The sequence below is a fragment of the Mytilus edulis genome, chromosome 11 (assembly GCF_963676685.1).
Source record: "Mytilus edulis chromosome 11, xbMytEdul2.2, whole genome shotgun sequence".
NCBI lineage: Eukaryota > Metazoa > Mollusca > Bivalvia > Mytilida > Mytilidae > Mytilus > Mytilus edulis.
The window spans coordinates 58,666,005-58,677,018 of NC_092354.1; the positions used below are offsets into that span (position 1 = coordinate 58,666,005).

The 11,014-nt window shown below is 34.3% G+C and overlaps 1 protein-coding gene across 1 annotated transcript; it reads right to left on the reverse strand.

Moving 5' to 3' along the window:
• Positions 1 to 367: 367 nt before the first annotated feature.
• On the reverse strand, positions 368 to 8,264 carry LOC139495924 (zinc finger protein 225-like). The gene is made up of 2 exons (XM_071284331.1): positions 8,219 to 8,264; positions 368 to 2,520 (listed from the first exon to the last, which is right to left on the reverse strand). Exon 2 carries the CDS (start codon positions 2,517 to 2,519, stop codon positions 783 to 785), a length of 1,737 nt encoding a protein of 578 aa, XP_071140432.1. The 5' UTR covers position 2,520; positions 8,219 to 8,264; the 3' UTR covers positions 368 to 782.
• Positions 8,265 to 11,014: the final 2,750 nt, after the last annotated feature.

The window sequence follows — 11,014 nt, forward strand, 5'->3', positions numbered from 1 at the left end:
TAAAAAAAACTACCTCGAACAAAAACTTTAACCTGAAGCGGGACAGACGGACGGACTAACGGATGCACAGCCCAGAAAACATATAATAAATAGGGCATAACATAACTATGACATTCAATCAGGTTGTGTGTAAGTGCTATATATAGTTTATGTTGTTAAAGGGGATGAAACAGTTTCGAGGTGGTGAATTAAGGAGGTGGTTAAAATTGAGCAGTTGGATCTGGGGAACAAATGATGGGGGAAAATCCCCCCCCCCGGGCCGGATTTGCGAAATTGAATTCCTCCGTGTCACTTCACTCATAGGTGGACAATATGCTTTTCCCCCCTTTACCGTTGGAAAAAGCAACAAAACTAAAAGTAAGAGTTATTATCATGATTATCTATTACTTTATTTGTTGTTTGCCTCACGCCCATTGCAATTAGTTCAAAACAAGAATAAATTAACAAGAAATACATAAGATACATTTTGCAATGTATGGTCGGCAGGAACGAATGGCGATAAATGTGGAATGTCATTGGAAAACAACGGTTTTCAACCGTCTGTTTTTGGTTTCAAAACAAAACATTATATTAAACATTTTAAACAACCTGATGGTTCAGACCATAAAACAAATGAACATTCTTCATATTCTATATGTACAAAATACACACTCAATATTAAACATGTACAAAATACACACTAAAGAACACATAAATAATATGATAATTGACGCTAAACGTTGAAATTTAGTCATGTAAATAAAGATCATGATGATGGTATATAATATAGCTAGTCCATATTCTTAAATATCCTTTTCACTTCGTTTCCTTTTCCTTGTTTTGTTTTCCTTGTTGTGTGATTTCATGTGAATACGAAGATAACCTTCTAGTGCAAATGTTTTTCCACAAATTTCGCATTTCTGGTCTTTAGTCCCGTCGTGAACAGATTTCAAATGACAATTCAAACCAAATTTTGTAGTAAATCCTTTTTCGCAGATTTCACATTTAAAAGTTTTTAGATCTACATTTTCCAAGTGGATTCTGGCATGTTTCAACATAGAATGCTTGTCGACGTAAGCACGATCACATACTTCACACTTGTACGGCTTCTCGCCCGTGTGTATCCGTTTATGTCTGTTTCTCGCTGCTGATTGGGTAAAAGATTGAGCACATACGTCACAACTGTAGCGTTTCTCTCCAGTGTGAATTCTCATGTGACGTCTCAAATAGTCATGGCAACCAAAGCCACGCCCACATACTTCACAATTATGTGTCATATCACCAGTGTGCTGTCTCACGTGGATATCTAAAGCAATCTGTTGTACAAACACTTTCGGACACTCATCACATCGGTATAATTCGCCATTATGATTTTTCTCGTGGGTTAGTAAAGCGGACTGACAAGAGTATTCTTTATGACAAATGTTACATTTGAAATCTTTTGTTATAACCCTTTTTGGTTTTCTCTCTGACTTTGGCTTATGTGTTTCTAAATGTGTATGCATGCTGGAACTTTGTTTAAACCCTTTACCGCATATTGAACACTTCCATGGTCGATCTTCAGAATGAGTTGATTTGTGCTTCGTCAGATTCCCACGCACATAGAAAATTGCATTGCAGATTTCGCATTTGTATTCAGTGGTATGCGTATGAGTATTTAAATGAGATTGTAATGCCTGATTGCTTCCATAAGTTTTTTGACAAAATTCGCATGTAAAAATGCCTTCACCCGTGTGTTGACCCATGTGTTGTTTTAACCCTGAAGATAAACGAAAGCTTTTTGAACAAAGTTTACACTGAAAAAGTTTCAGTCCAAGGTGAGTTTTAGCATGTCTTGATAACTGAAATTGATAATAAAATGTCTTATCACATTTATCACACGCATATCTAGGTAGTCCTTCCTCGGGATGGTGTCGGCTCATATGTGCCAGAATACTGTATTGTGAGCTATACCCTTTATTGCAATATTTACAGATATGCTTCTTTTCACCAGTGTGCGAGGCTTCATGTTGTTCTAAATAGCTTCTGTTTCCAAATCGTCGTGAACAAAAGTTGCATTGATACTTAGACTTTGACATGTTGGAGTCATCTTCCATCAAATACTGATCGGCGACGTCACTTCCGGAATTACTATCGTCGTCATCCTCATGGTAACTTTCATCGTTTCGATATTCCTCGTACGTTTCTAGTCCGTCTTTGTCATAAGTATTCTCATTATTTCCGGGGTTCAGGTTTTCATGTTTGAACATGTGGAATGACTCTGCCTCGTATTCATGTGTGAAAATCTCTGCTTCGTTTTCATGTTTGAATTTCTTTGCTTCGTGTTCGTGTACGAAATTCTCATTGATATGTTCGGTCTTTATCGAGACAACATCGTTACCAACTTCAATCTTGCAGTTTTTCACTTTCGACGTTTCAACGTCACAAGCGTTTAAAAGATCTAGACTACATACGTTATCCAGGTTAGACGTATGGTCTCCTCCAAAACTAATATACTCTTGTTTTACAACAGACATCGTGGTACTTTCATTTAAAGACATCCTGAAACAAAATAAAAGCTAAATTTGATGTTTATCCCAAATGTACTAAAATCTGATGAAGATACCATAAAGTTAGTTTGTTGTCGCTACAAACAATTGTGTTGGGAACCAGTTCAAAAGTATAATCTACAACTTGGATGTCAACTCATATATATATAATTATGTAGATTTGGCTCATGTATATCTTAAAGGTTTTTGATTTTTTTTATGTTTTCCATGAAACTTTTAAAACTAGTTTTGCTTTATTTATTTCGTCTGCTTTGCATGTGATTATACTTATATAATAGTTCTTGAAAAACTGGTCATTATCGTGATATATGGACTGCCCGTAGGACAGTGGTATTGACTAAGATAGTGATAATGACTGAGCCGAAGGCGAGGTCATTATCGCTGTCGCAGTCAATACCACTGTCCTACGGGCAGTCCATGTATCACGATAATGACCAATTTTTCAAGAACTATTATGTTTATTTCATTGAGAAACCATGTTTTGGAAAATTCTCACAAATTCAAAATGTCTACAGCGAACTCGAGTAGTTGTACGATTTCTATGGCAAAGAGTGAAGACCAGTCGTAGTAATACTGCCATTCATTTTTGTGCAATTTTTCAGTATATATAAATACCTAATCAAGTTATCTTTAATTTTATAATTAACGAAAACATATAATAAACAATTCAACAACTTAAATATAATATTAAAATTAGGAACATGTTTTATAAAAGGTACATCTCTTTAAACAGAGAAACCACGCCCCACCGGTCATTAACAGAGAAATTACACCCCAACTGTCATTATCAGACGAAAACCACGCCCCAACGGTCATTATCAGACGGAAACCACGCCCCACCGGTCATTATCATTTAAAAGTTCGTTAACGACCGGTTTTCTGGTCCGTTTTTTTCTGTTAATGACCGATGGAATTTATTACTGAAGAATAATGAATGTCATGTGACCCCTTTAAATCCAATAAGAAAATCTTATTCTCAACCGATATGAAATAATCTCTTGTTTAGTGCTTTACTTGTTTGTACTTTTTATATATGAACATTTTTGCTTTAGCAATATACAAATGATATAGCTGTCTTACTTTGTATGTTTAATATGCATGTTTTATATGTCCTATATGTCAACTTCATCAAAAAATACCTTGATCAAAAACTTTAACCTTAAGTTGGACAGACGGACGGACGGACGGTACGACGAAGAAACGGACGGACGGGGCCGTACTGTAGTCGTGAGTGCATCGGACTACAAACACAAAGGTTCCAGATCCTATCTCCGTTCCCAGGGGGGGGGGAGAATTTTTCAGGGTCCAAATTTTCGACTCTCCCTTGGCACCATTTGCGAGGATGCATATTGAGGAACGATGATCATAGTCAATCGGAAAGGAACGATAAATGGACGACCTGTCTTAAGATCTCTTGAACGTAAACGACACTCTTGTAGATTCTGAAAAAGAGCAGTATAATGTTCTGCAACAAGGCAGCACACACCAGCAAAGTGGAGAAGGAATAATATAAGTTGGTATAACTTGTTTCCCTATCCAGCATACATAAATATATGTTTAAACTAAACGGAAGGACGGACGGACAAACATAGATATGGTCAGATCATAGGTTTTCGTACGTCATATTAATTCGTACTATGCATACATGATCAATGGAAATTTTGACGTACAATACATTCTTAATAGTACGAAAACCCACGAGACGAAGATATATATGCAACTGTGTCATATATGCTACATTTAGTGTTAACTAATATATATTCCGTTTGGAACTTATATTGTAATTTTGTAAAGCAACTTCTATTTCAACATATTTATCTTGAATGAAATTTAACTCTTATTGTGAATATATTTACCATGTTTACTTGAATTATAAAAATGATAAATTAACAAAAAGAAAATTTCTCACTGAAAATGATCTTAAATTACAAGTTTACAACTATCCTACTATACTCACAATCATGAACAATGATGAATCAGGTACAATTAAATTCCTAATATTTCGTTATTAAACTATTTATTAAAATTACCTAAATAATACAAAATTCCTTGCACTACTTATTGACTAACAGTAATCCTTAAATAAAATGCTTAAAAAAGAATTCATCAATTATTTATACGAATTTATAACCGAAATTGTACATTTGAGTAATCTTGTCTCGTTCTCCGTGAAAAGTACTCGCTAACGCTCGTACCCAATCATGACAAGGGAGTATCATTGTCTTAAATATACCTTCAACACAACTGTGGATAATAATTAAATAATGATGTTTATGCCCCAAACCAAGATTAATCGACTGCTTGTTGGTTGTTTAACATCTTGTGCATTGTAATTATTACAACGGGTAAATATTTAGGGACGACATCAGAAGATCGATGTAGGATAAAAAAAACTTAAATCAAATAGTTTGGGGGTAGGGGTCAACATGGCTGCAATTTTTGTTAATCCAAAATCGATTTTACATATATATCCATATATTTAAATCAATTTTTCCCAAATTAAGTTAAGAGGGGGTGGGGGTGTCAGTGAAAAAATTAAGTTTTTTTTATCCTACATTGAATTTTTTATGTCGTCCCTTACATACATCTATATTCAAGACGATAACGAATAAACAATGATCTCTGCCATGTAGGCCTACAGCGATGAAGTGTGGGTAATTAGGACGGCTGCTATAAAAAATGTTGGATAGGGGGGGGGGGGGGGGGGGAATTTGCCTTGCAATAGGCAACTTACCGATGGAATTCTCTCAAAATAGGTGAATATGTATTTAGGTGAAAAAATGTCAAAATAGTAACAATTTGGGTACCGTCAAGTTAGACAGATAACAATTATGACGTCTTGAACTGTTGAAAGGCTATTATATTTTTTTGTTGTTGCTTTTACACCTTACAGCGAATTTAAGCGACTGTCATGACTGTAAGGTGTCAAAGCAGAAAAAATAATATCAATAGTCTTTCAGGACGTCATAATTATTTGTACTAATATAGACAGAAGGATAAAACAATAATGTTTTTTTCTTCTTCAATGTTTGCTATATATATCATGTAAATGTAACTATGTGTGTCTCTTGTGGACAGTTGTCTCATTGAAATGATGCCAGATCTTCTTTTTTATATGGTCTATAGTCCAAATAATTATGACGTCTTGAACATGTTGAAAGGCTATAATTTTTTCAAGTTTTCTTTGACGTCAAAGAAAATATTTAAAATAGCCTTTCAAGACGTCATAATTATTTGGACTAACGAGGCCTAGTGCCACTGCTTCCATAAAAATCCTTGTGGTAGCTAGTTTACGTTCCCGGGGGCAATTAGGGGGGGGGGGGGGGGTGCTTCCTATGTTTTTAGTGGTATGAGTGTGCCGCAAAACAGGGTCGCTTTTTCATGCCCTGCTGGTTAGAACAGGGTCGTTTTTTCATATCCTGTTATTGAGAACAGGGTCTTTTTTTTAAACAAAGTATCTGTTTTGAACAGGATCGCTTATTTAACATGTTTAACTGACTTTAAACTATTTAAGATACTGCCTAGAACCCGGGTCAAAGAACAGCATCTAATTAGAACAGGGTTTACATTTTCTGAGCATGTCTAGAACAAGGTATGTTTTTCGATATTTCTGTTTAGAACAGGGTATGTTTTTCAATGTTTTCTGGCTAGAACAGAATATGATTTGGCAAGTGCTATCGGCACAGTTATACCCAAAAGGATAGTCAGTACCCCCCCCCCCCACCAAACCCCTCTCCGGGTTTACGTTTAACTCAAGTCTTATTACCTGAATATGAAAATACGTATTGTCCAGCCATGCAGAGACATGTCTCTGGTCCAGCCATGTAAAAATGAATAAACTTAAAGTGTTGCACGACAATGCACGATATATAATAGAAAGTTCACAGGGCTAAACTAATAAATTATTATACGATTTGTTGTATGTTGTAATTTGTAATTTGTATTGTCACTTGTTGTATGTTGTAATTTGTATTTTGTATTGTCACACGCTTTATCTAATATCGTTTTATATCAATAACAGATTATTAATATGACATACTCTTTTCATTAATACATATTAAAAACCAGATGCTCCGCAGTGTATGGACACAACATTCAAGCTGGATTCAGCTCTAAATTTGGATTGTGATTAAATAGTTGACACAGCATAGGTTTCTGACACATAATGAATGTGGTCTAATGAACTTAATTTTTTTTTGCCTTTGAGCAATTCACTATGCTGTTGAATATTAATCCTCTCAAAAAATGTTTGAAGAAATTTTCTTTTTATTTATGAAATCTGAAATGAAAAATTGAACCCCCCCCCTTTTTTTTCACATCCCCCTTTCCCTTATTCCAAAACTGAATATACATTGTATATTGTATAAAGCAACAATTTAAGTTAATTCAACTACTATTCTGGACAAAGAAAGATAACGCCAATTGAAAATATGAAAATTTCTTGCTATTGCACATTATTATGCAATTAGATATTTCTTGCTATTGCGCAATACTGTGCAATTGAAAATATTTGCTATTGCACAATACTGTGCAATTGAAGATTTCTTGCTATTGTGCAATACTGTGTAATTGAAAATTTCTTGCTATTGCACAATACTGTGCAATTGAAGATTTATTGCTATTGCTGAATACTGTCCAATTGAAAATTTCTTGCTATTGCACAATACTTAATATATAATAATTTTGGATCCTGATTTGGACCAACTTGAAAACTAGGTCCATAATAAAAAATCTAAGTACATGTTTAGATTCAGCATATCAAAGAAGGACAAGAATTCAATTTTTGTTAAAATCAAACTTAGTTTAATTTTGGACCCTTTGGACTTTAAAGTAGACCCATTTGAAAACAGGACCAAAAATTAAGAATCTACATACACAGTTAGATTTGGCATATCAAGGAACCCCAATTATTCAATTTTTGATGAAATCAAACAAAGTTTAATTTAGGACCCTTTGGGTCCCTAGCTTATTCCTAAACTGTTGCGACCAAAACTTCCAAAATCAATCCCAACCTTCCTTTTATGGTCATAAACCTTGTGTTTAAATTTCATAGATTTCTATTTACTTGTACTAAAGTTATGGTGCGAAAACCAAAAAAAAAATGCTTATTTGGGCCCCTTTTTGACCCCTAATTCCTAAACTTTTCGGACCTCAACTCCCAAAATCAATCCCAACCTTCCTTTTGTGGTCATAAACATTGTGTCAAAATTTCATAGATTTCTATTTACTTAAACTAAAGTTATAGTGCGAAAACCAAGAAAATGCTTATTTGGGCCCTTTTTGGCCCCTAATTCCTAAATTGTTGGGACAAAAACTCCCAAAATCAATCCCAACCTTCCTTTTATGGTAATAAACCTTGTGTTAAAATTTCATAGATTTCTATTCACATTAATGATTTACTAAAGTTAGAGTGCGAAAACTAAAAGTATTCGGACGACGACGACGTCAACATCATACCAAAAGAGGGACGAAAGATACCAAAGGGACAGTCAAACTCATAAATCTAAAACAAACTGACAACACCATGGCTAAAAATGAAAAAGACAAACAGAAAAACAGAAAAACAGAAAAACAATAGTACACATGACACAACATAGAAAACTAAAGAATAAACAATTATTATACGACCAAAAATTTTTCAATTTTTGCGGACGTATAATAATTTATTTCAAAGGTGTTGTTTCACTTACCTTAAACTGTATTTATATCACTTGTTCATATGCCACCGGTGTGTATAAATATGCCTACATCATAGTCATACAAAGCACGACTAATAATACACATAGATAGTACATTAATTAGCATCTATAGGGGTTCAGCTAAGGGTTTTCTGCAGACGCAAAAGGATATGTATTGGATATGTTTTATGGTAATAGTTGTTGAATAAAGAGGTTGGAACATTACATAAGGTTTTGTATTTAGCCAGTCAGTCATGTCAAATCATTTCAATGAGACCCGTTTATACATCGTTGGTTTGTTGAATCCAATATCTTATATATATGATCATATATGAGAGGAACCGTTGTGAACTTGTAATATTTCACTTTACTGAATGCAATTGCTAGAGCCAGAACATAAATAAATTCTCCTTCGGATAAACTAAATTTTATAATTACGAATTCCCTTGAAAAAAATCACAATGAGTAATCATACGCTTTGTTTTAAAAAAAATGTGCAAGCACCAGTGTCGCTAGATACGAATAAATAAGCTTTTCGCCAAAAAAATGATAATTTCTAAAATTTCCTGGACTTAAATTATTCATAAGTAGGTGGCCCACTGACTGCCTAAGAGGGGGCTGCTACGGTCATGCTTCAGTAAGCAGTGGCGGATCCAGAACTTTTCGTAAAGGGGGGGGGGGGGGGGGGCACTGACTGACCTAAGAGGGGGCCCGCTCCGGTCATGCTTCAGTGATTCCCTATATAATCAACCAATTTCCCACGAAAGGGGGGCACAGGACCCCCAGGGCCCCCCTGGATCCGCCTATGGTAAGTCCCTACATAAGCAACAATTTCTTTCAAGAAAAGGGGTCGGACCTAGCTCCTGGGCCCCCTAAATCCGCGGACTGTTTTTTATAATGTCTAGGACAATATTTTTTATCATGAAATATGGTCCCTGTCCATGAAATTTGGTCATCTCCATTTGGACATCATTTTTCTATGAAATTCTGTCCATGACAATATTTCTCCACGAAATAGTGTCCATATTCAATATTTTATATCAAATTTTCTCCAGTGGACAATACTTCATGGATGAAAATATTATGATATCAGTACAAAAAAAGTAAAGGTAGAAATATAGTTGTGATTGCTATGTTGACGGAAATAGTAATTTTCCTTTTAAATGCATTGATCGTCCGAAAAAGGGGGGTCAAACCATCATTAAATGATATCATTATCCATGATATATATCTGTCTATGAAATATTGTCTCTATACAACAACATGTTACCTCCCTGTATCAAAACAATATTTCATAGTATTCATCCTGTGAAATATTTTGATACAGAATAAATCACAATGAAAATGTGTCGTTCTCTTGACATTTTTCCATAGATAAGGACAATATTTCATGATACATAGTCATGAAATCTTGTAATGGTGGACAATATTTCATAGCACAATATTTTGCTTTACATATTACCATGATTACAATACGTGACCCATGAACATTTATCATTAGATATACTGGTACCAGAATAACAATTATGTTTTTGTTTGTTTTGCAATTAATAATATAGGGTTATTGTATTTTTTTTCCATCTGCAATTCGTCTGTGGAATGAACTACCATCTGCTGTCGTCACAGCTTCCACTTTGGAAGGATTCAAAGACAGCCTCCAGACACCTGCTTCATGTTAGGTATTTCAGTTTTAATTGTATATAACACCACGATGGCTTTTAACCGGATTTGTGTACATAGTATGTTGATAAGATGTTTCCTTTGGGCATGTGTAAATAGTCATCTGGGATAATACACCAGAGGTGGTATGCAAATTATTAGAAGGAGAAGAAGAAGAATATTGTCCCGAGTAGAATTTTATATTGCACGAGCTTGGATCAGCTTGCGAGTGCAATATATTTTCTACAAGGGACACTGAATATTTCCCAAGATGACGTCATGGATTTGTAAGATTTATTGCACTGGTGCAATATTAGAATTTATTGCACGTTAACTTTTGGTTACTTTCCACTCGTCTCAGATTTTTTCCCCCTATATACAAAGTGAATAAATTAGTGTCAAATTAACTTTAAAGATATAAAGGCGAATTCCTTAAGGTCAAAGACCAAAAATCTTGTCTTTTTTCATTTTGTGAATTATCTGAAAAGTTAATATGTGACCTAATCTGTAAATGTTATCATATTAAATATTGATGAGTAGACCATAAATCAAAAATATATGAAAAATAACTGCTAAAAGTAAAAATCATAATTTTTTCTTGATTTGCATGTACAAAGTCTTAAAAACTGTAAACTTACCATGTAAAAGTAAAAATAAAACCTGTAAACCTCCTTTATAAAAACACATAAAGACTCAAAAAATGTAAATAGTGTATATAATGTTGTTGTGTTACGATTGTTAATTGATTTATTCTTCATTAATTTTATTTTTTTGGCGGTGGAACTGTTCGACATACGAAAGTATGGTTACCCTATAAAGGGTGTAAAGATCGAGAGAAGAAGAAGCTATAACTGGTCAGTGTGGTTGTGCCGCGCTTTACCTATAAAGGGAATAAATATGCATGTTTAGCTTTAATACCCAGTAGCTACACACACACATATATATATAACAGATAGTTATACATGTTATAATGACTATGCATAATTAGATCGCTTAGGACATATAAGCTTATATGCATGATTTTATTGATTTTATGATATCGCCTAGTAGTACACATAGACAGATGTAGTAGCTGCAGCAGGCAGAAATCTGAAAACTAGTTATTTTTATATTTTCTTCTGACCTTTTAGTAACATTGTTTTATTGAAT

What these genes read in the sequence shown, in the direction of transcription:
- LOC139495924 (XM_071284331.1), bottom strand. Translation starts at nt 2,519, where the DNA reads ATGTCTTTAAATGAAAGTACCACGATGTCTGTTGTAAAACAAGAGTAT.